Source organism: Elephantulus edwardii, unplaced genomic scaffold (assembly GCF_000299155.1).
Source record: "Elephantulus edwardii isolate Elephantulus edwardi_28Jun2011 unplaced genomic scaffold, EleEdw1.0 scaffold00096, whole genome shotgun sequence".
In the NCBI taxonomy this organism is placed as follows: domain Eukaryota; kingdom Metazoa; phylum Chordata; class Mammalia; order Macroscelidea; family Macroscelididae; genus Elephantulus; species Elephantulus edwardii.
In genome coordinates this window covers 12,721,530-12,746,868 of record NW_006399846.1, presented here as the reverse complement: position 1 = coordinate 12,746,868, position 25,339 = coordinate 12,721,530, and the positions used below count along the sequence as shown (strand labels likewise).

The following is a 25,339-nucleotide window of genomic DNA, read 5'->3' as shown; positions in this document are numbered from 1 at the left end:
CCCGTGATCCCTGTGCCATAGTTATTCACATGGCTACTAATTGAAAGGTCAGCAGTTCAAACACACCAGTTACTGCACAGGAGAAGGATGTGGCAGCGTGCTTCCATAAAGATCGGTCTTCGAAATCTCAGTAAGCTCTCCTTCCCGTCTTTTCTTGTTGTTGTGTGCTGTAGAGTCAGAACTGACTCAGCTGACCCGCCAGTGGATTTTCAGAGGCTATAAATCACATGGGAGGAGATTGCCCATCTTCCAAAGAGCAGATGAGAGATTTGAACTGCCTTCCTTTGAGTTGGCTGCACAGCTCGTCATCCACCAGGCCAGCATAGCTCCCTTACTCTGTCCTATAGGGTCACTGTGGCAGTGAGATTTGTGTCTGAAATCGAACTGTGATCAGTTAGAACTCAGTAGGTACTTCCAGGAATGCAGTGCTCAAGGCCAACGTTATTAATTGAGCTGAAATCTTACATGGTTTGATGAACGATGGCTTCTTGGGATAGTTGTGGCTCAGCGTTTAAAATTCTTTCTGGGGAGTAGATCAGGGAGGAAAGGTGATCTTGATGACTAGATTTTTGTGATCTCATCTCCTAGGACTCCATGTCCTCTGTATATGATGGTTTATTTGGGATAATGGTTCTCTCCACTTAGAAAGCTTTCAAGCTGTACTTCAAGGGAGTCTGTCTTCCTGCCAATTCTTTCTCCCCTGCACACTTCCTCCAACCTCACAGAAGCCACAGCCAGAAGGGCCAGCCCTGGGAGCAGCTAGAGGACAAATGCGCCTCGAGATGCAGCCACATGTGACATGAGGGGCCTGGCCAGCCTGGAAGAGAGACAGCTGGCAATGCTATTGGGTTTCTCTGCCCTTCTCAAAGAGGAGGGCAGATATGCATGTCCCAGATCTCTTGAACCAAGTAGCAAAGCTATTTAGAAGTAGAATGAGCATATGGTTTATGAAGAGGTGGGGGTTGACCTTTCCATTGTGTTTTTTTATGTCCTGCCTCATTCGCTATGACCCCATGGTGCTTGAGTGAACCGGTGTGGCACTAATGGCCATCAGCAGGCCTTATCACCCTCATCAGGTTTCAGAGCTCCCTGACACCCGCCCAGTTCCGCTGTGGACAGTACTGCTCTAGGCAGGAGAGCCCAAATCAGAGCACGCGCCTGCTGATGTCCGTCTGTGCCGACACACACATCGGGTCCATCAGTCTGGCTTCATTGAAAAAGCTGAGTTTCCTGAGCTCAGTAACACGTTCGTTCCTCACAGAAGACTGCACCCACTTTGAATTCATAGCCAATCCTGGGAAAAAAGAACTCCTTGGGAAGTATCAGATCATGAATAGTCTGAGAAACCTCCCTCTTCAAACAGTAAGCTTTGGGGTTATTCTCATCTTGGTGCATCACGGCATTGTCATAGTCTATATAGGCCTGTGTTCATGCACTGCTTATTGCACTCCATCTCCCTGCAGGCAGGTAACCTACGGTGGCATCCTAGGGAGCAGAGACCCAAAGTCTTCACTTATATAGGACACACCAAGTGTTTACGCACAAGGAGTCTAGGTGAACTAGACCATACGCTGCAAAGGGAATGGAGTGGAAGATGCAGCTCGTTGTCGAGCATGAGGCCCAGGCCTGGGCCCAGCCTGTACTCCCTGTGGTCACTGCAGTGGACAGGGCCTTTACTGCCACCTCACCCGTGTGTCCCTCAGCATCTAGCTCAGGGTCTTGACTCCTTCTTCCCCCACACCCGTGGTTCTGACTAGAGATTTCCAACCCGATTGAAGTTATGCAAAATTGAGTTCTTCGACCAAATGTGGCTCATTGTGAAAAAAGACTCTTCATTCTTCATTTCCAAGAGTACAAGCCTGCATACAACTTAACTCTCTCTTGTGATCATATAGTTAAAGGAATTAAAACTGCCCACCAGGCTGGGCCGTCCATTTGTGTAGGGTGAGAGGAGTGGCTTGAAAGAACAGTGTGGTGACCTGCTCCTGAAGTATCAGCCTTAGGAAACCCTGCGGAGCCCGCTTCTGCTCTGACATACACGCGGTCGATCGCTGTGGGTCAGGCTGACTCAGCGGCACCTGGTTTTTGTTCCCTCACACATGTGTATGCCCTCTTTCCTCAGGAAGTCTGCGGCCTTCTGTCCCTTCTCTCTGCCTCCCTCCCTGTTTCTTACCCGTGTCAGGGAAGGATGGTGCCCTTTCTCCCTCCCCAACAGGCGTTTTGCCCACTGCTTGTGGTTTAGCCCTCCCCGCCTCCGTTTTCTGCCATTGCCTCACTTTGGTTGTTCCGGTTATTTCCTTACAGCAGTTCGGAGTCTGAGATGGAGGAAGAGGAGGAGGAGGAGGAAGAGCCTCAGCTGCCCCCCTCTGACCTGGGTGGTGTCCCGTGGAAGGAGGCTGTGAGAATCCATGCTCTTCTGAAAGGAAAGAGTGAAGAGGAGCTAGAGGCCTCAAAGAACTATGAGCTCGGGAACGAGGAGGAGGAAGACGAGGAGGAAGAGTATGAAGAAGAGGAGGAAGAATATGAGGAGGAAGAGGAAGAGGAGGAAGAAGAGTCTAGTGAAGGTGAGGGGTAGAAATGTCCTGTCCTGCCCTTACCCTTGCCTGAAGTTAACTGTTTTGTTGTGTTAGTGTCACATGAGTGTGCCTCCCACAGTGACCTAGAAACAGTTCATCCCTCCTGCCTCGAGGGATGGGCTCAGGGATCCTCCACCTTAGATGCAAGGGGCAGAGGAGAAGACACCAGGGTGTCCTGCAAACCAGCAACATGGAAATAATTCCCCACATGCACATTCTCACTTGAAACCAGGAGTGGAGAGGGCTTCATCCACCTTGGGTTACTCACTCTCGTCTCCTTGTCATCTTCTCTCTCTTTTCCCTTCAGTTTCAGTCAAAGAAACAAATTTTAATGGAGAAAGGGAGTTTTGCTTTCTAGAATATTCTCTGCTTCCTCATCTTTGACATCAGAGGCCAAGAGCATTGAATCTCCTGTTAGCTCAGTCACTGTCACTGATTTGAAAGGCAACGTGCTTAGGTGTCATTGGTGATAACACAGAATGACATGTTTTCACCACTTTTCCTGAAACAACACCAGCGTTCTGCCAGTCTGGTTGGCTCAGAAATCGTTTCTTGCTTTGGACTTGGAGTGTTTCAGCTCTGTCCTTCTGTCTGGCTCACTGTGACCTTGAGTGAGTGATAAGGAATATCTTGGCCAGGGTTCCTTTTCCCATCTGTGAAGTGAGAGGACCAATCTCTTCTACTGGCTGCACAGTGGCCTGGTGAATGGTCATGAAGTAACCAGGGCAGGTGGGAGTCTGAATTCCCCAGAGGATCCCACCATGTCTGATCCCATCAGCTTACCCTCCAGAGGTGCAAGGACGTGGCCTTGAGGAGCAGATTCGATTCTGGAAGTCCTGGGCCTGGTGGGAGCAGCGCCAGATTGCTCTGCTATTCTTCAGCCTTATCTCTGCTCTCTCCACAATTGGAAGGAACTGTGCAGTCCCATTCCAGTGTCTTGTTTTCTGCAATGTCTCAAAGACCAAGAGTAGACTGGATACAGTTCACACAGCTGTGTAGCTCTGGATTATGGCTCTCCACTGCCAGTCCTCCTGAAACCAGGTGGACCAGAAGAGAGCCCCTCTCCTCCGACCCCGGGGTTCTCAGATGTGAATGCTAATGGTCAGGTACTCCCTCCAGCTCCCTCACTCACCTGTGCTCTTCTATCATAAGGCAAAGGCTGGAGGACCCACAGGTCAGGACTCAGTAACCTGCCTGCCCCACAGTTTGCTGGGAAACCAATAAGGTCTGGGAGGAGGTGGGCACTGGGCTCGGAACCTGGAGCAATGGGTTCTTCCATCCATCCGGCTGTGTTTACAGAGCCTGGAACACCTCCTCCTCCCAGTTAGTGAAAGGGCATGAGCTCACCCAGGGGGATGGTATCTTGTTTGCATCATCTCAGACGTCTCTATCTCACTCCGATGATTAATGTGCTCTGTAGCTTTTAGGTCCAAGCACAGCTTAGGGTCCAAGCCTGGTCCCTTTTAGGGAGTTGAGTCTTGTTTTGCCCCCATGCAGACTTTATTTTCTGGACCTGGAACTAACATCAAGACAAAACCTGCAGGGAGCAGGCCTCAACGAAAGAAACACATATATACATACATACTGACAAATTCAAACTTTGTTCCCAGCCCCGTAGTCTGTGTTTCTTTTGGACTGTGGACTTCAGTGCCAGTATAGATAGGGACAGCACATCACTGCCTCGCAGCTAAAGATAATTCCTCTTTCTATTCTCTTTCCTCCCCTACATCCCTTTTCTCTCTGTTCATCCCCCTGCTGGGTTCTTGATGCTGTGTTTATGGATGTCTGGCTCCCCCTGCTGTAGAAGGGGAGTATTGCCCCCGGGACAGAGAACTCCTGCAAGGCCAGTGGCTCCAGCACCTCTCAAAGGAAGAAGATACGGGTACATGTAAAGGTACCCACCTTGCCCCCTTGCCCACCTTCTACAGTGGCTCCCTAATAGCCATCCAAAATTTGCCTTCAAGAGCAGGTCCCACATGGAAGTAGCTGTGTTTTATAGAGCTGTACTGACAGGTGTTGGCTCATGGCTTAGCCAGGCCCTCTCCCTAGGCCCAGCCTTCCCAGCAGTCACATAAAAGAAGCATGTGAGTCCAGAAAGATTTCAGAGAATATTCCAGACACTCTCTTCTTAGACGTGGCCCTAGGTGTCCCCTGGGGGTGTTTGTGGCCAATTCCTGTCATCCAGTCAAGAATTGGCTGCTTTTCTAAGGCAAAACACTTCACGTTGTGGCCACACCTCGGAGGTGGAAGAACCCCTCCACAACCACGGGTGCCTAGTGCTGCCACACGGTGCCCGCTAACATTCCTCTGAGGAGGATGGAAATGCTGACCTCCTACTACTGGTCATTAGTCCCCATGTCTGCACCTCCTAGCAGGAAGCAGAATACTACACCGGGACAGAATAGCTCTCTTCCTTTGGTTGCTTAGAAGATAAATTTGTTCCTTTTTTTTCTCACTTACCTGCCTTCTTCAGTCCTGTCTAAGACAGCCTTTAAAAGCAAGCTGACCTTAGACAAAGCCCTCAAGTCTCTAAGAAACCAGCAGCTCCAGTAAAGGAGCAGATGCGGGGCTGAAACCTCCTGTAGAACAGCATAGCGTCAGCACCAAGATTTGGCCATTTTGGTACTCTCTGTCCATATCACATTCCCTGCCACTTGAAAACTAAAAGGAGGTCATTATGGAACTGAGGCCAAAGGCAGATTTCCTCATCACACTGGTGAGGGAAAGGCTGATACGCACACTTAGGGAGAAACCAAGTCCACTGAGGAATCCCAGAATCCTTCAGTCAGGTGGCACCTGCTCTTGTGCCCTGAAATGCCACCTGCCTTCCCTGGTGCCCTCCCCAAGGTTGCTGGCTGTCCTTTTAACCCAACTTTGTGGCATGATCTAAGCACTAAATTATAGGGAGCCTTTGGGCAAGGGCTGCATACTGAACTCTGGGCTCGGATAGCAGAAGTAATCAGAAGGGGATGATATGAATCTTCATTTAGCCGGGAAACCAAATATTGTGATCAGCGGGTATCTCTGGGCCACTGATGTAATTTAAAGAAAAAAGGTTCTTACCTCAGGAAGAGCAGAGAACTATGGATCTCAGTCCCATCCAGGAGCTCCAGGCTTTGGGAACCTACATGGCTGAGCTTTGTGCCCTCTCCCAGCCATTGCTTCCTCTCCTCCGATCTGCCCCTGTCACAGACCAACATGTAGCATGTGGCTAAGGAGGGAGAGGGTGTTTCCTGTCATAACATTAGCTATAGCTGTAGAAGGAAAAAACTAGAGTGCTGGCAGAGTGTACTCCTGTCCTGTGCAGTGGAATGACACGGTCCCATCACCCGTCTCTCATCACTTGGCTTAAATCTCAGAAGCCATCAGGTGGCAGGTGGCGGTAAGCACCGTGTCACATGACTGGCAGGATGAGTATAAGCAGTATGAACTAGGGCCCAAGCTGTGCTGGATGACAGAGCTGAGGACTTGAGGACCCTGGAGAAATGGCCCTTCAGAGACGCTGCATGTTCTGCTATTTTTTTCTTGTTACAAAGTGGCCCTGGACCCATAAGTGCAATCTCAGATTAAATGCATCGGAAGGGAGAGTTCTCTCTGCACCGGAGGTGGGCACGTGGCCCTCTGCATTGGAACTAACAGTACACATGAAGCGTGAAGTGACTAAATCAGGTTGAATGAGCAGAAGTCGTTGATGTATGTGAATATTGCATCCTCTTGATTTTTACCTCTTTTCCAATTCATACTAATTCTGGCAAATACTGTAACTTTACTTTCTGTTTTTCTTTCTGTGGTGTTTTCCTGTCCTCTCCTTAATTGTTGATATCCTCCTTTCTCCTTCCCCATCATCTCTCCCTCCCTCATCTCCTCCACCCTCAAACCTGGCACAGCAGCTGCGAAGCAGAGGCTGCAGCCGGTCCTAAATCCCGTGGACCCCTTGGAGATCCAGGCGGATGTGCACTGGACACACATCCGGGAGAAAGAGGAGGAACAGATGGTCCCGACCTCTGAGTCCTCTACTTCCAGAGGTAACAGCTCCAGGATCCAGCGTCCCTGTGCCCTTCTGAGCACCTCCCACCCCTGGACCCCCTTACTGTTGCCCTAATGCTTCCCACTCGAACTAGAGCCATCAGTGAGATCTAAAGGAGGAGCCTGCCCGACATCTTGCTTTCCTGATGTTAATTGGGGTGACTGCCCTTGACTCTTGTGTAAGGATATGTAAAGTTCTCTATGGATTCAGAGCTTCTTGGCTCCCTGTCTTCACTGATACAAAATAGTGACATGAACCTGACTTTTGGAAAACCAAAACTTTGCTTGCCCCCTAAGCCCCAATCCTTTTAGGCAGGGTTACTCCTTTTCCCACTTTGTGAAATGTTCTGGTGCTTTTCTCATACATGGTATCTGTGTGTGAATGTGCATCTGCCAGCTGGGATGGGTGGTGTGTGTCACACTGGAAAGAGTAAGGATAGGCTGGTATCAGGAGGCCTTTGAGGCAGTCCGCATGATTTCCAGCTCAGGGTTTTGGGTGAGGTGATGTTTTTGACAGGAGGGTGAATATGGGCCATGTTCTGGCTGCTTTTAAGAAATCGCAGTAAAAGGGAAAAGTGAGACCTGTTGAGGGAGGGAGAACCTGCCTCTCAGTCTCCATCCCTCCAATCTTCTAAATATGAAGCTCCACCTCTCACATGTCAACTTCCACCTCTCACTCACGGTCAGTGCCCGCAGTGACCACAAACCTAGCAAGGTGCTGAATGTGCCAAAGTGGCCCCTACCAGTCCCAAGTCTCCACTTACAGGCAAGATCAAACCATCTTAATTCCTTTTGCAGTATAAACACTCAGCAGCTATGCTGAAATTGAAGAAAGAAAGATGCTGCCTACCAGGATCACCAAACTGGCCTGCTTAGGGCGGTTACTTCTGCGGCTCCCCATGCTCTGTGGACCTCCCCTGTGTTCTCTCTTCTCACTTCTGCATCCTCAGTACCTGTCCTGATGGCCAACAGCTGAACTGCTATTCTCCCAGGGCCCAGATGAGCCTTGGAGTCTTAACTCTGTTTCAGTTTCCCTTGTTTTGGACTTTAGGAATGACGTCAGCCCTCTTCAGTGGACACACTTCCTCCCTTGTAACTCTCTCTATCATCTCTTTCAAATTCAGTGCCCGACCTTCCCTCCGTGCGTCGTGCAGCCGTGCAGGCCTGGCTGGAGACAGTGTCCGGAGGTAGTCTGGTGATGTTTCTTCTCTCCCAAGCTCACCGTAACCTCTCTTTCTCTTGGCAGCTCTGCTGGCCCCTTAACACTCGCGTGGTCCATTCGTAGTGCATGTGGTGGAGTGTGGGCAGGGACAGGGGACACGTGCATGCCTCACCTAGATGGGCCGCTGCATGCCCAGCGCTCACCCGCGCCCCCCGGCAGACCTGGACGCTGTGCCGCCAACACCACAAACTTCCATTTGGTTTTGTGGTCTTTACTACAAGCTGGGTATGGCCCAGAGCTGAAGGAATGTTTTTAGTCTAAAGTTGGTAGAAATGAAGTTGAATAACATGAAGTAAAAGCATCCAATAGTATGCCTGTGGAACTAACAGAGAAAGAAACAGTCCAAGTTCACAAAGAGTTCATGGAAAATTATCAGTGAGAACCGGAGAGGGGAAGGTTGGAGGGTATTATTCATCTAACGAGAGGGGGACAAGTGGGTCTAACCAGGGTGATGCCAACTAGATATTCTGGCTGAGGCGCAGGTATCACCTTAGATACTTGGTCCTAAAAGCATTAGTTGCCCTTCCTAGATTTTTCTGGAAATGAGTTTCTCAACAAGAAAATGGTTGGTATTTCGAGTAGGACAGTTCTTTCCATTGCAGGACATTTTTCATGTTTGGGCCTCTATCCCAGAAATGTCAGCAGTGAATTGTCTGGTCAGTAAGATGATCACAGAATAGCCCCGAGCATTATTATCAAGCGGTGCTCACAGAAGGGCAGTACTGTCCCTCAGTGGAGAACCTCGCCATCCTCACAGTTACTTACAGGGTGGACAGCACTGGAGTTCCTAGAACTCCATCCCCAGTCACTTAGCGGCCTGTGAGGACCAGGTGCCTTCTCCAGAGCACTGAAGAGAGAACAGACATGGAGGCCAGCCGCCGTTGAGTCAGTTCTGACTCTGGTGAGTCTGTGTGTTAGGACTGTGTACCACACAGAGTTCTTTTCAGAAGTAGATCACCAGGCCTTCTGAAATGCCACTGGGTGGACTCGAACTTCCAGCCTTTCAGTTAGCCACTGAGAACTTACTCCAAGGAGAGAGAGAGAACCTCGTTTAGTATGTACTTCACCTGAACTGAGGCCGTTCGTCCTGAACAAATGCTGCTGGTCTCCCTCTTCTTGTTAGCTTGTATTGTAGGATAATAGGACAAAGGTGAGGTGACAGTGCTTTAGCTGGGATCAGATCCCAGCCAGCAGCTAAAATCATCCAAACACCAAGAATGTCGGCGACTCCTGGCTTTCCTCGTGTGTGGCTCATCAGTTCATGTGACAGCTTCTGGCACCTTGCGCTCCATCTTAACCTGGATTTAATCGCCATTTCCATCCTTTAAGCTGCATCTCTTCAAATAGCTGCCGCTGTTGCATAAATATTCCTCTCTCGTTTGCTGTTTGATATATGTGACGATTGTTCCTTTCAAGGTACCTCCAAGGAATGTAGACTTCTCTCCCTTTTGACTCCACAGCAGGCATGTCTTAGAATAAACTCTCAGGAGGAGAACCACATCAAGCACCGAGTGATCAGGGCGGGCTGTGGGTCTAATCCAGTGTTTCTTGGCCTTTGCCACATCAGGGAGTCCTCTGAAGTGGGGTCCCAGTGTCCCAGTGTTGGCTTCCAGTTGACCTACCAAAAAAGGAGTGTATCTGTCATCTGTGTGCCCAGGAGCTCACAGGGTCATCCAAGCAAGCATAGCCACCAACATTCCTTCTCAGGAGGAGCCCAGGTTCTGTTCTCAACAGGTCTCTGACCACTGGCCTCATAAGAGCCTGGACCCACAAGATACCCATGTCCTTCCTCAGGCTGCCGGCTTGGTTGGGGTGACTGTCTGGAGAGAAAGCTTTCAGGGAAGGAAAGATAATGCCCAGACTTCTTAGGAATGGTGTCATGTAATGAGGAACTCATTGTCTGAGTATAAAGCTTAAGTTTGAGGAGGGGATCCAGAAAACATTGGTGCCTTCTGGTGGGTTTTATGTTTGTGTGCCTGTCATCTTTAAATCTCAGACACCCCTTGGTTTTTTAGAACAATCTGCCTAAGTGACCAAAAACTCACAGGGGTCCTCAGAACACAGAACTTGACAAGTATCTCCTTTTCTGCTGTTTTTCTTAGCCCGTGCCATCATCACAGCCAGGGAGACAGTGTGTAGGGTCAGCAGAACCAGCAGTGGCTTTCATGTCTCAGAAGGGAGAACTTGATGTTAGCTGTTCACCAACCTAGAATTTTACTTGGAAAAAATCCATTATTCCCCATAACTTTGACTATTCTGTTTCAAACTGCTTTTATATAGTTCTCTGAGAAACAGATTTTCAACTGTCATTTTATGTATTATTAATAAGCTGTGCTTAACAGAAGAATATTCAGCATGAGCCGTTAGTAAAGACGTAAAAGCTGGTTCACCTGCCACCTAAGTAACATATAAAGTCTTGCCAGCATCTCAGAAGGGCCCCATCCTCCCCACCAACCCCTTAAAGTCAGCCACTCTGATGATTTTTGTTACCATTCTACCACGGTGGCCACTCCCACTGTTTCTGCCATCCTTGTTCCGCACACCTTGTGGGGTGCTGTTTCCTTAGGTTGTACTGTGGGAAGTCAGTACATGGCCCACCGTCTTCTGCGTTTTTGTACAGCTTTTAAAAATCCATCCAGCTGTGCAGCGTCCAGTTCCTCTGCTCCACACATGACCAGGGACTGTGGTCCTCAGGTTCTCACGTGTGCCAATCAGAACATAACCCTGTCTCCTGAAATGAAGAGAGAGAGAGAGAGTGTGTGTGTGTGTGTGTGTGTGTGTGTGTGTGTGTGTGTGATTGATTGGTTGATTGGGGCTGATCCCACCCCAGAATAAATGAAGTTCATTAGAAATTTGTCTCATTTTGTGGGAATAAAGGGCTGCCCTTGATTCTAGAAAATGAACTTTACATATCCCCTCCTCCCTCCCCCTGGGTTTTCAAAGAGGACTTCTTTACATTATCCCGAACAAAGCTGTAATCGCTGCCATTTGAAAGGGGAAAGTCCATTAGGGGTCCTCTCTGTCACTTACTAGGTAAAACCTGTACAAAAACTCGGGTGGCCGAGAATGCTAGGTGAATGGCATGACCATGAGCAAATAATTTCTAAGGTCTCTTAGACCTTGGCTTTCTCACTGAAAGATTGGCATTAGAAATGGTCCCTCTGCAGTGAATCGTCATGAGGGGAATGGCTTGTGGCATATGAAGTACAGTGCCTGGCACAACAGCCTCAGTAATCGGGAACCACTGCTGGGCCTGGAGAGAGGGCCTTGCCCTTCTGGTCTCAGACCTGAGGCTCTTGGAGCAGCCTGTGGAGGAAGAAAGAGAACCAGACTTTAAGCTGTTCTTGCCTGTTCTGTTTGTCCCTGTAGGGTAGAGAAACGCTAGTCTCAGATGATCAGGAAAGCGAGGTCCTCCCGGCTCCCACTGTACTTTTAGAGAGCTTCCCCAGGCCTGACTGACTCCTGCCTTGGGGTCCAAACCAAACCCAGACCTTCAGGGTCTTCCTTTTCCCTTCTCTTTATAGCACAGCCCCGAGAAAGCCAATACCTCTTTCCCACCTTTAGAGGCTGTCTGTCTGTCTGTCCTTCCTTCCTTCTCTTCTTTCCTTGAACATTTCTGCCTTGCAGTCCCATTTGATGAGAATGACCTGGAGGAAGATGTGGACTCGGAGCCTGCAGAGATAGAAGGGGAGGCAGCAGAGAATGGGGACACAGGGGACACTGGTGCAGAGCTGGATGATGGTACGGGGGACCCCTGAGCCTCCCCTTTCAACCACGGTGACCTCACTCTCCCTCACTGTGGGGATGGGACCACCGTGCTTTCGACTCAGAGAGGATCAGCAGATTCACAAATAAAGCAGAAACACGGCGTTCACACAGGCAGTTGTGGGGAATCTTGCTCATTCCCGGCTCATTACCTGGGTGTGTGTGTCAACTCGCCCCTAAGCCGCCGTTCAGTGGATCCTGCATTAAATTGAGATAGAGAACCCAGGCACGTTTGGGAGATTTCTGAGGAGTCTTTTACGATTAAAATCACCAGCAGAACACTCAATGTACAAGGTAGTATTTCAAATATTATGGTATAGCTGGTTGGGGGAAAGGACAGGAACAAGGCAGGGCAGCCAAAGAGAAGAAAAGTGCATTCCAGATGGTGAGGTCAAATGGATCTTAGACCTGGGGTTGTGGGCTTGCAGTGAAGTGAACAGAGAGAAACCACACAGCCAAGCGAGTACTTGGAGCCAGGACCCACCCTCCACAGGCCAGCTAGTGTTTACCTTCTGTCATGGGCTGTCACATGTCATGGGATTATCAGATCTCAAATTGTGTATTGCTGTTTGAGTCCAGGGAGAGGAAGCAGATGTCTGTGTGGGTCAGGATGCAGGGTGTGTCCCCAGGTAAAAGGCAGGGATTGCAGAGTCGGGTGGTCCAGACCTCCAGCGGTTTGAGCTCTGGGTTTGGGCTGTCCCTGAGGAAGGCAGGATTCTGGAGGAGGAGCATGTGTTCACTCGAGCATGCACCCGATCCTGTGCTCTCCCTTCCCTCTGCCAGATCAGCACTGGTCTGATGACATCCCATCAGATGCTGAAATGGAGCTCCGCTTACGGCGCCAGGAAGAAATAGAGGCGGAGCTGGAGCTGAGGGTATCAGAAAATGAGGAGGAGAAGCCACCCCCCATCCCACAGCGACAAGACAGAGGTGAGTGCAGGGTCCTGGACAGGAGAAATGGCTTCCAGAATTCCTACTGCGAGCTGCCTCACGGTGAGCGTGACCCCATGAATACAGGGCTGGGGGGGCCAGCAGTGCTCCCACCCCTCCATCTTTCCTGTGCTACAGGTACCACACCTGGCTTTGGCCAGAGGGCACTTCCCTGTCCATGATGTGAGAATAGGTGTAAGAATGGAATCTCTGTAGTTCAGAGCTTTGGGCAAGAGCATAAACATAGAAAAAGTCAACACTCCTGACAAGATAGTGATAAGCCTTCTAACAAAAAGAAGAATTGTGAGAAAACACATTGTTGAGATGTCATTACTTCTGAGAGGACCTCTCCATAGGAGTACGGGGCACAGACCAGAAAAAGGGCTGACTTACTCCAGCCTGATTCTCAGACCTCCCTTCTGTCTCTGCAAATGGTCAGTTTGATGCCTTCCAAAGAGCTGGCTGGGAGAGGAGCCCTCTTAGCTTGTGTAGAGTGGCTTTTCTGTTGTGAATTTCTGTATGCATTCTTTTCAGGTCCCTCACAAGTCTCCAGCCCCATCCAGTCTCCTCAGAAACAATCTATTGCGTTCTCCCTGGTCCACAGCCCTGTGGCAGAGGTAAGGGCTTGGCACACCCTATGGGGGACAGATCACCAGTGGGATCCCAAGTGGACACATCATCACTCTCATCTTGGTGCCCCTGGTACACACCACATCAACGCTTGTAGTGAGGAAACTTGTTGGCCTCCTCATACTGAGAAAACTTTTCTGAACTGTTCCCTCCTCAGCATGTTATGGATAGGTTTTGAATATATCTTGGCATTGTGGCTCAGTCCTCATGGAGAGGGACACATTTTGAATAGAATTTCTACCACTGCTTTGCACAGACAGAACTCCACTCGTCCCACCACTATCTTCACTCTTTTGCTCATGTCCACATACCATGCATACGTGTGTGTGTGAGAGAGAGAGAGAGAATTTAATTACTTAGATAGCAAAACATTTTTGCCATTTCACCAACTTTAACATGTATAATTTAATGAGATTAAGTATATCCATCGTGTTGTTCAGCCATTACCGTTAACTGCTCCAGAATTTTTCCACCTATTTTGACAGAAGGATTGTTAACAACAAACATTTTACAACTAGTGCAGTAACATTTGTGGAATCATTGATTTGATATGTCAAATGCCTTTTTTACCTTGAAATTACATTAAAATAAATACATAACTGTTAAAAGTCATGGATGGTGAAGCTCTGTCTGACGTACTTTGGGCATATTGTCTGGAGGGACCAATCCTTGGAGAAGGACATGATGCTTGGAAGTAGAAGGTTGGTGTAAGAGGGGATGATGACCCTGAGTGAGACGGATTGACATAGTGACTGTGACAAGGAGGTCAGAGATGTCGGAGACAGTGAGGTTGGCTCAGGAGAGGGCAAGGTTCAGAGCCATTCATGAGGTCATTGTCAAGTCATCAGCAGATACCAATAACAAAATTAAAAATTTAAATTTCAGTAGAATATGAGTCACATGGGAGAATCTGTGTAGATGATCTTCATAGTATATTCTGTGGAGCATGGTTTGGGAAATAGATCCTGGGGAACAGATCAAGGAGGGAAACAAACTATATTTCAAGGCCTGAATCTGCTAATGATTGGTCTTTGCAATTTTAGGAAGTGTATGGTTATTCAGTGGTTTTTGTCTTTGAAATGGGAGTGGAAGGCTTTGCTGAAACCCTAACATAGGATGACAGGATTTGAACGTACCACCGTTGAGTCAGTTCTACTGTATCATTTCTTTTCTAATAACCCACTGTCGCTGACTTGATTTGGGCTCAGAGCGGCCCTGCAGGATAGAGTAGAGCTGTCACTTTGGGTAACAAACCTGTAAAGCTTTTACAGAAGCACATTACCAGTTGCCTCTCTCCTGGAAAGCAAACACTGAACTTGTGATGGTGGTGAGGTGCCATTGAGTCGACTACAACTCGTAGGGACCCTGGGAATGAGAATCTGAACATTACCCTATCCTGTGACACCGTCATCATCCTCTGATCTACTCAAGCCTATTGGCTGCACTCACTACCAGAGCTCCCTGATCAAAGGATTGTCTTTCACTGTCTCTCACTCAGACTCTTTCTCTGTCTCTCTCTCTTTCATTGCCATCATTCAGAGCTCACTCTTAGCTGACCTTCAGCAGGTTTCCCAAGGCTACAGATCACACAGGAGGAGACTTCCCCTCTTCCTCCCAAGGAGACACTGGTGGATTCTCACTGTCAAAAAGGTGCCACCGTTGTTGTCAGCTGTGCAGTACCCTACAGACTACACATGCAGAGCTGGCCTGGTAGAAGGACTAGTGCAGGCAGAGCATGGAGCCTTTTTTGCGGGTGGGGAGAAAAATCAATTTAGTAGTAATATAGACTGGAATCAGTAGCTGTTTAAAATCTTAGTGTGCTGGCCCTATTTCATCTCTCAGGGAACTTGGTGGTCTGAGGGTTGACAGCCAGAGAGGAGAGCTGAAGTCATCAGAACCTTTTAGGCCTCTGTTCATTTCAGTGGGCAGAGAATATACATAAGGTGTGTCTGAGATGAACCAAACCCTGAAAGCTCTCTATTGGAATGAATTTGTTTGGAAATTGAACAAATAGAGCAGAAAATGGGACATGATCTCCTGGAGCTATTTGAATAGCAGCTAAAAGGGGAGAAAGAGGAATGTATCTCAACAAACATAGGCAGGCCTTCTGAGAATGTTCCCCACAGGGCTTTTGCTGACCATTGAAACCTTTGCCTCCTAAGCAGCTTGTTTACCTTCCCTTTCTATAGGATACGAGAAGCCTATTTGCCTCTGTTGCCAACAAGGTGAAATCCCCAGAGGAGTGCCTTTTCCCTGAGCCTGTCCCCAGAGAGAAGCCCAGAACTGAAGTCCCCCTGAGGCACACAGTGGTGCCCTCTCCCATCCGCTCCCAGCCAGTGGGGCTCCCAGAAGCCAGGACACCTGTATCTCCAGTTGGTTCTCAGCAGGTGTCCCTGTCGGCCACCTCCACCACCCCCTCCACCCAGCTCCCCATTTGCTCCCAGCCTCAGCCTTCCTCCGAGGCCACCATACCATCTCCCACAGAGTCCCCCATACGCTTCCAGCCTGTTTCAGCCAAAACCTCTACCCCTCTGACTCCCCTCTTGATGAAGAGCCAGGCTGACACCAAGGACAAGCTGGGCAGTCCTCTTGCCGTGGATGAGGTCCTGAAGAGGAATGATTTGGTAGAAGAGTTCTGGATGAAAAGTGCCGAAATCCGCCGCAGCCTCGGACTCACCCCTGTGGATCGGAGCAAGGGGCCCGAGCCCAGCCTCACCGCGCCCGCCGTTAAGCCAGTATCCCTGAAATCCTATTCAATTGAGAAGTCTTCTCCAGATGATGGACTCCACCTTCTGAGACCACCACCTATTCCTAAGCGGCTGGGCCTGCCAAAGCCAGAAAGTGACCAGCCCTCACTCTTGACTCCTAAGTCCCCCTCTGACCGGGAACTGAAAAGCTCCCACGAGGAGCGCAAAGACCTGTCCAGCAGCTCTGGCCTGGGCCTCCACGGGAGCTCATCCAACATGAAGACCTTGGGCAGCCAGAGCTTCAACACTTCAGACTCCACCATGCTCACTCCGCCCTCCAGCCCACCGCCACCCCCGCCCCCCGACGAGGAGCCCGCAACCCTCCAGAGGACCCCCTATCAGACTTCTGAGCCCAGGGTCACTGAGCCCAAGGCGTCCATCATTCCCCCACCACCCCCTGCCACGTTCATGCGGCCCCCCCGAGAGCCTGCCCGGTCCCCCCGAGAGGAGGTGCGGAAGTCATTTGTGGAGAGTGTAGATGAGATCCCCTTTGCTGACGACGTGGAGGACACCTACGATGACAAGACCGAGGACTCGAGCATGCAGGAGAAGTTCTTCACGCCGCCCTCCTGCTGGTCGCGCTCTGAGAAGCCTCTGCTCCCACCTCCGGCCAAGGAGAATGGCAGGTTGCCTATACTCGAGGGTGGGGTCCAGCCACAGAAGAGGGGACTGCCCTTGGTCTCTCCCGAAGCCAAGGAGCTGGCTGAGGAACGCATGCGAGCCAGGGAGAAGTCTGTGAAGAGCCAAGCGCTGAGAGACGCCATGGCCAAGCAGTTGAGTAAGATGAAGGAAATGGAGATGGCAGCCGCGGCCACCAGGCTCTCAACAGGCCCCTCCCGCAAAGCGTCCTCCGTGCCTTCCAAGAGCAGAGACCGTGCCTCTGAATCCCCCAAACGCCCGATCCTCAAGGGCTCTGGAGAGCCCACCCTGCAGCATGAAGCCACCAGTGAGGAGGTCCTGTCCCCACCATCTGACTCGGGGGGTCCAGAAGGTTCAGTGACATCATCCGAGGGCTCCAGTGGGAAGAGCAAGAAGAGGTCATCGCTCTTCTCCCCACGCAAAAACAAAAAGGAGAAGAAGTCCAAAAGTGAGGGCCGGCCCCCAGAGAAACCCAGCCCGAGCCTGCTGGAGGAGGCCACTGCCAAGCCCAAGTCCTTGTGGAAGTCCGTCTTCTCTGGGTACAAGAAGGACAAGAAGAAGAAAGGTGATGACAAGTCCTGCAGCAGCACGCCTTCCAGCGGGGCCACTGTGGGCTCGGGGAAGATCAAGATGTCTCCTATCGTAAGAGCAGGTATGTTGCCAGCCTGTGATGCTTGCAGAGCATAAGGTGAGCGCGTCTTTGTCACATGCTTCCTCTTGAAAGGTCCACTTCATGTGATGCTGACAGTGTGGGGGCCGGGAACTGAAGCATGGGGTGCAGAGCCTGAATTGGTGCCAACTGCTGTTGAGTCAGCCCTTGACCCAGGTGACCCTGTGTCCAACAGGATGAAACATTGCCCAGTCCTGGCCCATCCTGGTGACCAGTTCTGAACCACTATGGTTGTTAAGGGTTTGGCTTTTGTTTTAAATTTGAGTTCCCTCTGACTTTCCTCAAGATAGCAAAATCACTTCATTCCCCCCTTTCCAGAAAAAGAGAACATCCCTTTATTCTACAGCTGCTACCAGTTCCCAAGCCTAGAGTGTTCCCTGGCTGATTTTCAGAAGAAAATCATTTGGTCTCTCTTCCCAGTCTTAGACTAGAAGCTCTGCAGAAACGTCTAGCATCAGAGCAGCACGCACCAGCCTCCACTGACGGACAGGTGGTGGCTACACATGCACGCACTGTCTAGGAACCGAACCCAGGTCTCCCACGTGGAAGGCAATGTTTTACTGCTGAACCACCACCGCTGTATTCACCTCAGAACATATTCTCCCTTAAATATTAGTGTGAAATTAAAAAAAAAATATTAGTGTGAAATTTATGCAGGTGGACTTTGGAGTTTGTCCCTTCATAAAGTTACCATGGTTGTTGTATATGGTCAAGTCAGCATTGACTCATAGCTTACTGTCTGGTGGGTTTTCAGAGACAATAAATCACACGGCAGTTGATTGGCCATCTTTCTCCTGTGGAACAGCTGCCAGACTTGAACACCTTTGAGTTGACAGTGCAATTCCTTATCACTAGGCTGCTGGGACTTGTGGGCCCCTAAAAGGTGGGCCTGAGTTTTGCAGGACAGAGGGCAGTGCCTCCCAGAAATACCTGGAGGACAGTGACAGGCAGTATCTGTTTCATGCTGGCTCTGCCTCCACCTGGACAAGCATCCACACGCATGCCCACTTACTCTACACAAAAGAGCAAAATAACAAACTAAAAATAAACCAAGCAGGGAAGCACCAAGAAGTGCTATGGCATGAATAAACCTTGAGAACATTAAGCTGAGTGAAATAAGCCAGACACAAAAAGGCACATTGTGTGATCTCACTTATTTGAGATCTCTAAAATAGGTGGGTACATAAAGACATAAACTAGTAGACATTAAGCACCTGGGGCTGGGGGAGAGGGCAGTGGGGAATTTGAGGTGATGAAAAACTTTTTGAAAGAAATCATGTCAGCACTAGGAAATACATGCCATTGTGTTGTTTGTTTATAAATAATTACAATGGCAGATTCTGTTTTGGGGTTTTGTACTGTAATGAATACATTATCCCGTGGACTGCCACGAGAACAAACAGGTCTGTTTGGAGAAGGTGAAACCAATTTGCTCCTTGGAGACGGGGATTTTGATATGCTGTCTCACATACTTTGGGCATCTTTCCAGGAGGGGCGAATTCTTGGAGGAGGACATCATGCTTAGAAGGGTGGCGGGACAGCCCAGAGAGGAAGACCCAGGATGAGATGGATTGACAGAGCAGCTGTGGTAATGGGGTCAAGTGTATCAGAGACAGTGAGGTTGGCTCAGAATGGAGAAGGTTCAGAGCCGTTGTTTATATATTTGCTATGTGTTGTACTTGACTTGGTAACATATAATACAAACAACAATAAAAAAGGGAAGGAGGGAGAAAGAAGCCACACTTCTGGCCCCTATCCCCATGTGACCCCAGAAGTGGACAACACAGCCAAACCGCATCCACATGTTCCCGCTCTGCCTCTTGTCTCTGCAGAGCTGCAGCTCCGACGCCAGCTGAGCTTCTCAGAGGACTCCGACCTCTCCAGTGACGACATCCTTGAGAGGTCCTCCCAGAAGTCCAAGCGAGAGGTACGTGGCCTGGGCTGCAGTGGGGTTAGGAGGCATGAGAGCCTCCTCTCAGTGCTGCTGCTTGGTGAGGGAGGTCAGGGAAAGCCAGTCTAGAGCAAGGTCTTGAACACAAATACCGTTTTCCAGCAGATAGTGGAATCAGCAGTTCTGCCTGATGGTCCAGGTAAAAGGCATATGAGGACCTTTCTCTTCACATTCAAAATGAGCATCTTTTTAAATTTGCCTCCATGGCAAGAGACCTGTGTGCTATTCTTAGGAAGGTAGCCAGAGACGGCCCAAGAGTATAGCTTCACTATAGCTTTAGGAAGCAGCCTGGCATTTTTTGCCTCAGTTTAAGAACTCCTTTTGAAAATCTTATATAGAAATAACGTCTACCTCCACCACCACACAGGGTAACAGGAGAAGACCTGCTTTTGCTCCAGGGTAAGGTGGTAGCTGGGATATGATAATAGAACTGGGACAAGAGATGGAAAAGTCATGTTGTGAGGCTGCCTCACTCAGGAATCTTCTGGTCATCTTGCCTGCTCTGTGTATTGTTCTAAGAGACTTTTCATCTCTAAAGACACTGACCCAGGAGCATAATCTAGGCAGTGCTGATGTGGGTGTGATGAAGGTGTCTCACGTGGCACGTTCCCTGCCTCTGGGCCTCAGAGACGATGTGGCTACTCAGCAGACTGGGGAAGTAAATATTTCAGTATGGAATTACTTCATCATAGCCTCCTTTGGATGTTGAATCTCTTGATTTTAGGGACTTTTGTAGCCTTGTGTAGATAACAGCCAGGTTGGAAAAGATCGAAGACTGGAGAATGTTCTAATGGGATGTCTCTGTACCACACATAGACCTTGGCAACAAGGCTGTCTAACCCTGTGTTGGTGAGCTGACCCTCCTGTCAACAGTGATAGGACTGCTTCCTTTACTGCCTTCTTTGAGAGAATCCTTTTCCTCAGGTATCCTATTCCAGGACTCAAAGGTTAAGTCTACCCTCTTCACTGGCTTCCGTCACCTAAGCATTGGTCAGGAAGCCAGAGGGAAGAGCATTGGTAGGACTGAGCCCTGCACAGGCCGTTTTCCTGACTCTGTAGCTCATTTCCAGTTCCTCTTCCCGTTCTGATCCAGGTTCCTCTTTTAGTAACGTGGCAAACGGGAGAAGCTAGTCATTCTTTCCCCTTCACCTCATTCCTGATTTGTGTCTACCTTGGCCGTTCTGGCTCTTTATCTGTTCACACTCCTATAAGGATACCTGGAAGGTCAGGCCTATCTTTCTGCCCCTCACACCATCTGGACAGCCCTATGTCCTGTATTCTCACCAGGCCGCATCAGGTTATGGCTGGGCCTGCTTTAATGAGCTTCTATTCCAGTGCTTGCTGTTGAATTGTTCCAAGCAGTAGTATTTGTGCAGATAGCAGATTGCTTCTAAATGTCTATTTGAATCTCTGAATACATCTCAGCACTAGGGGGTGGCTAGTGGGCTACCTGAGGGGACCCTAGGAGTTCTGTGAAGAAAGGACACATCATCTGAGCATCACTTTGCCTCAGTGGTGACATGCATATGTTGGTTGTACTTTCCCTGTGGGAACTGTTGTGGTCAGCCTGCTGCTTCTCTGTTAATAAATGAGCATGTTCTGCCCGATGCCAAGCAGCACACTGCCCAAGACGGTTGTCACTTGAGAGTAGCACCAGTCAGCATCCTGGGTTTTCCCAGGACCTGGCAGACATGAGGAGGAAAGGGAGTTCTTTCCCACTGTTAACATGAATAAACGGCTCGTAAGCTCCCACCATAGAATCCTAGAAGTAGGGTGACCCTGGAGACTTTGTAATCCAGCTGTGCCCTGTCAGTAAAGACATCCACTAAAGGCCTGGTAGGAAAAGTCAAAGTCAAGCCTAGGTCAGGACCAAACCAGCTCCCACCATAATGTGTCTTCATACCGAGTGAGAGGTGGGCACTCTCCACTTCCAGGTTGCACAGCCAGCTATGAAGGACGTATTTTGGACAATTAAGGACACATGTTAACATGGCCCATGTGAGCAGTATGTTAGTAGATGCCAACAAGTCGACTAGAACTCATAGCGACCCTTTGGACAACAGATCTGAACTTCGTCCCATCTTGAACCCTGCTCACAGTCTCTTGTCATGTCAGTCCATGTTGTCCAGGGTCTTCGCTTTCACTGACTCTCCACTTTTCCCAGCAAGATGCCTCTCTCCGAGGAATGGTTCCTCCCATGAGCATGCCCAAAGTAAGTGAGACCAAGTTTCACCATCCCTTAGGAGCAGTCTGCTAGCACTTCTTCCAGAAGTCCATGATGTATTCAATACTGTTTGCCAACACCACAATTCTAAGTCATCAGTCAATCTTCAGTGCTCTTTATTCATTGTCCAACTTTCAGATGTGTAGGCAGCAATTGAAAAGACCATGGCTTGGATTAGGTGCATCTTAGTCTTTAAACTGACATCTTTGCTCTTAGAGCTTTGCTACTGGGAGTAACTTATTCTTTCTAAAGCAGGATGTTTTTGAGGGCCCCAGCTAGTCAGAGAAGTAACAAGGGCAGCGGGAAGTTGACTCTACCCTGAAGTTCTCATGGCCTTCCCCATTCTGAAGCTCACTCAGACTTCGTGCCACCTCTCTCCCACCTTGTATTCATTCAGTAACTGCTTCCCACTGCCCAGACATGGGGAAGGAGAAGACTAGAGGAATGAGTGTGATTCACTTCACCTTTTGAGCATCCCTGCTCAAGATTTGATGGAGAAAGTGGCAGTGAAGAGTACTGCCTAAAACTCATTGGTGAATATCAGCTATTTTTGCTATTCCATTTCCCTGGTGCTGTAATGTTTAAAACACTTGGCTACTAACAGGACCCACCAGCCACTCCATGAGAGAAGGGTGTAACTGTCTGCTTTGGTAAAGATTTAGAGGCTCCTTCGAAATGCTATGGGGCTGTTATACTCTGTTCTGCAGGGTCTCCATGATGAGAATGGACTCAAGGGCAGTGGGATTGGTTTTGATTTCACTCGCTGTAATCAAAAAGTATCACCTGATCTCTGTCACAGGGAGAGGAGTCATAAGCTCTGTTCAGCCACATTGCCAGGAAGAAACCATTAGATTTGATGATAGTCATCATTTCTGTGTGTCTCATCTCTTGCCTCAGGAACCCCCTACCAACTGCTCCATCCTGTGGTCCCAAAGCATCTAGGCAGGAGAAATAGTTTTCATTTTTACACATGTGAGGCTTTCTGAGAAGTCCCTGCTTGGTACAAGTGGTGGATGAATGCACCTGGCAGCCAAGTGAAAGGTTGAAAGTTGAAGTCTTCCAAAGCGAAAGCTTGGTGTTCTATTACCAAGAAATCAACCGTTGGGAACAGAGCAGGGGCCTCTGACTCACACAGGGTTATCATGAGTTGGCGTCAACTCCATTACAATTGGTACTAGTACAGGTTACCAGGGGAGAATTAGCATCCAGCATCATGTCTGAACAGGTTTTATGTAGTGAGAATAGAGAGGATTGAGGGAAGAGTGAGGACAAAGCCGTTGACTTAACCAGGTGGGAACATACTGACACTGCTGCCAGGATCTCTACACCAGGGCATCCCCTTCACAGTCCTGCGTGGCATTATAGAACGTAATCATGTGTTTTAGTCTTGTGTGTTTGTTTTAAACATCTAACTGATTTTGTTCCATTTCTGTGTGTTGTGTTTTTTTTGGTTTGTGGTTTGTTTTGGGGTTTTTTTCCCATTTTTTAATTATTATTATTATTGCTGTTCTGTTTTGTTTTCCGTTGCCATCCCCTTAAAAGTTGGTTTATGTACCACACGCCTTGGCGTTCAGGAGATCATATGCATCAAAGGTAGTGTCTCATTCCCATCAGCTGGTCCTTGTTGCATGCATGTCTGTGATTAACCACCAGAGCTTCCTGACCCGGCCCCCAGTCACGTCCTCACTAACTGTTCCTCCACGCATGGAGCTATAGCAAACACTGGCAGCAGAACTCTTCAGATGTATCATGAGAGACGGAGGATGGGACAGCCTGCCGTTGGGCTGGCTGGAGTGCATGTGGTAGTTCTGCTCCAGGACCCCAGGGGGGAACAGAGCTGCCCATGGGTTGGGGCGCTACAGAGACGACAGTCACCAGCCTGGGCTGTGAGGTGAAATGTTTATGGCCCTGGCACACCTCAGTGATCTTCAGCGGCTGTCTGTGCAGGGGACTCTGCCATCACATTCGTTCTTAAAGATTGGAAGACCATACCCTGAATTGGGTAGAAGTCTCCATTCAAGCCTATAAAATCCTATGAGATAATAAAGAGGGCATTTTAAATAGAGGCAAAAATTTTCCCACAGTTTATTCAAAGCATGAGGCACTCACTGGCACTCTTACTGCCCGCATTCTGAGTGGACTGAGCATTTCCCCTCGGTGTGACCGTGCTGGGTCTGGTCAGTGGCCTCTCAGCTCTGCCATGCCCCTGGCCCCCTTCCCCCTCAGGTTGTCTCCGCGACACTGTGGCCTGTGTGAGGAGCCCAAATTCCACCCTAACTCACCACCATGAATTTTCTTTCAAACGCAGTCAAGAAGCTTGGGGTCACCCAGACTGAAATAGAAACTTTCTCTATTTTCAGCTGTTACTTCTTAAAAGAACCTTATCCTACACTTAATGAAAGTGATTTTCGATACCAAACAAAACATAAAACCTGGTATCTTTTTGCCCTGTCCCTGTAAGCCTCCTTGGGGAGTGACGTAGTTCATAGGAGTTGTGCTGCTGACCCAGAGGCCACGGCCTTCTGCCGGTTCTAACCCACCAGGGACTCTGAAAGAGAAAGATGGGCAGTCTCCTCCCATGCGATTTACAGCCTCCAGAAACCCTCTGGAGGATCAGATCTCAGTTCCAACTCAACAGCAATGATTTTTAGTTTGCTAAGCTTCTTAAAAGCAGAAGTCATAGAGAACATTTATTAATACTTTTGATTCTCCATGAAGTCTTCAAAAGATTAGTTATCCTTCTACAGGAAATAAGTGATCAGAGAATGGGGTGTGCGAGTATCAGTTGTTTTAACTCACTAACAGTTCTTCCACACTCAGTCGCCTGTCCTCAACAGGAGAGGCAGATGTCCCGCTGGTAGACAACCCCTCAGGCCAAGCTCTAGGCAGGGCTTCCACTCCACCCTCAGCCCTGCAGTGGTGTGTGGACAGGCAGTGTGTGTTGGTTACCAGCCTCACCTCAGGGAAGCGTCCTGTCCAAGCCCCTGCCACCAGCTTCCCAGAATTACCTCACGCCCGTGGACCCCTGACTTGAGGAAATGCCTTTTCTCTCTAGCCAAGAACCTACACAGAGGAGGAGCTGAACATCAAGCTGACCCGGAGAGTGCAGAAAGCAGCTCGGAGACAGGCCAAGCAGGAGGAGCTGAAGCGGCTCCACCGGGCCCAGGTGAGACTGCAAAGGTGGGATGCAGCACGCCTGCCGAAGTCACATGGCAGCATCTTCCTGAGCACCCAGCTCAGTCTCACCGTGACAGGGCAGGGGGAGGCAGCGAAGAGGGAGCCGGGGCAGCCCTGTTTGCAGGTACTTGCATGAGATGGCAGCCTCTAATTCTTACGCCACACACTTAATGCAACTACAGAGACTTGGCTTTTGTAGTTGTTAGTGGAACAAGGAATGCCAGGTTCCTAGTGTATAGACTAGATCCCTTTGTCTAGAAAGGAGGCTTTCAAGATATGGCAGGTCTGGCATGTACCCTGAAGGGGGCACCAGAGAGCAGTTTCTGCTTTTCCTCACATTTCTCACCCTCCGTTGGCGCTGTTTTCTGTAGATGCCCTGTGGTCTAGAACATTGTCAAGTCAGTTAATGCGATGATAACAACTATTAACCAGAGTCAGCCTGTGACCTGTCAGCCCCTGGAGGGCCTGGAATTTTGATGGAAGAGGTCAGATCAGCTGTGCTCTTCGAGTGCTCGACTAGTGTCTTCAGGCCACACCCATCCTAGTCTTTCTGGATTTTAAAAATCAGCAGTAGTTCCACTTGTAGAGAGTTGACACCACTTCCCCCAGACTCCCTCTAGAGCTTTAGTAGTCTCACCCTCAGCAGAGCCTTAGTTTATAGCACTCAGGCCATACAGTGTTCTCCCTGCCAGAGTTTATATCCACTTCCTTTCTTGTCACTGCTGCAGGAGGAGACTGGCCCCTCTTTACAGTGTACCCAGCCCCGCGGTGCTGACTCTCAC

The 25,339-nt window shown here is 49.3% G+C and overlaps 1 protein-coding gene across 2 annotated transcripts in view; it reads left to right on the top strand.

Moving 5' to 3' along the window:
* Nucleotides 1-25,339, top strand: part of MICAL3 (microtubule associated monooxygenase, calponin and LIM domain containing 3) — a 126,739-nt gene that overhangs the window by 82,640 nt on the left and 18,760 nt on the right. The window contains exons 20-27 of one of the 2 annotated variants that reach the window (XM_006891341.1): nt 2,305-2,564; nt 6,467-6,601; nt 11,452-11,565; nt 12,373-12,519; nt 13,054-13,127; nt 15,339-17,187; nt 19,038-19,132; nt 24,436-24,546. In XM_006891341.1, the coding sequence (XP_006891403.1) occupies nt 2,305-2,564; nt 6,467-6,601; nt 11,452-11,565; nt 12,373-12,519; nt 13,054-13,127; nt 15,339-17,187; nt 19,038-19,132; nt 24,436-24,546 (2,785 nt within the window). Of the gene's footprint in view, nt 1-2,304; nt 2,565-6,466; nt 6,602-11,451; nt 11,566-12,372; nt 12,520-13,053; nt 13,137-15,338; nt 17,188-19,037; nt 19,133-24,435; nt 24,547-25,339 lie in introns of both variants that reach the window. The other variant, XM_006891340.1, reaches the window with a different exon arrangement.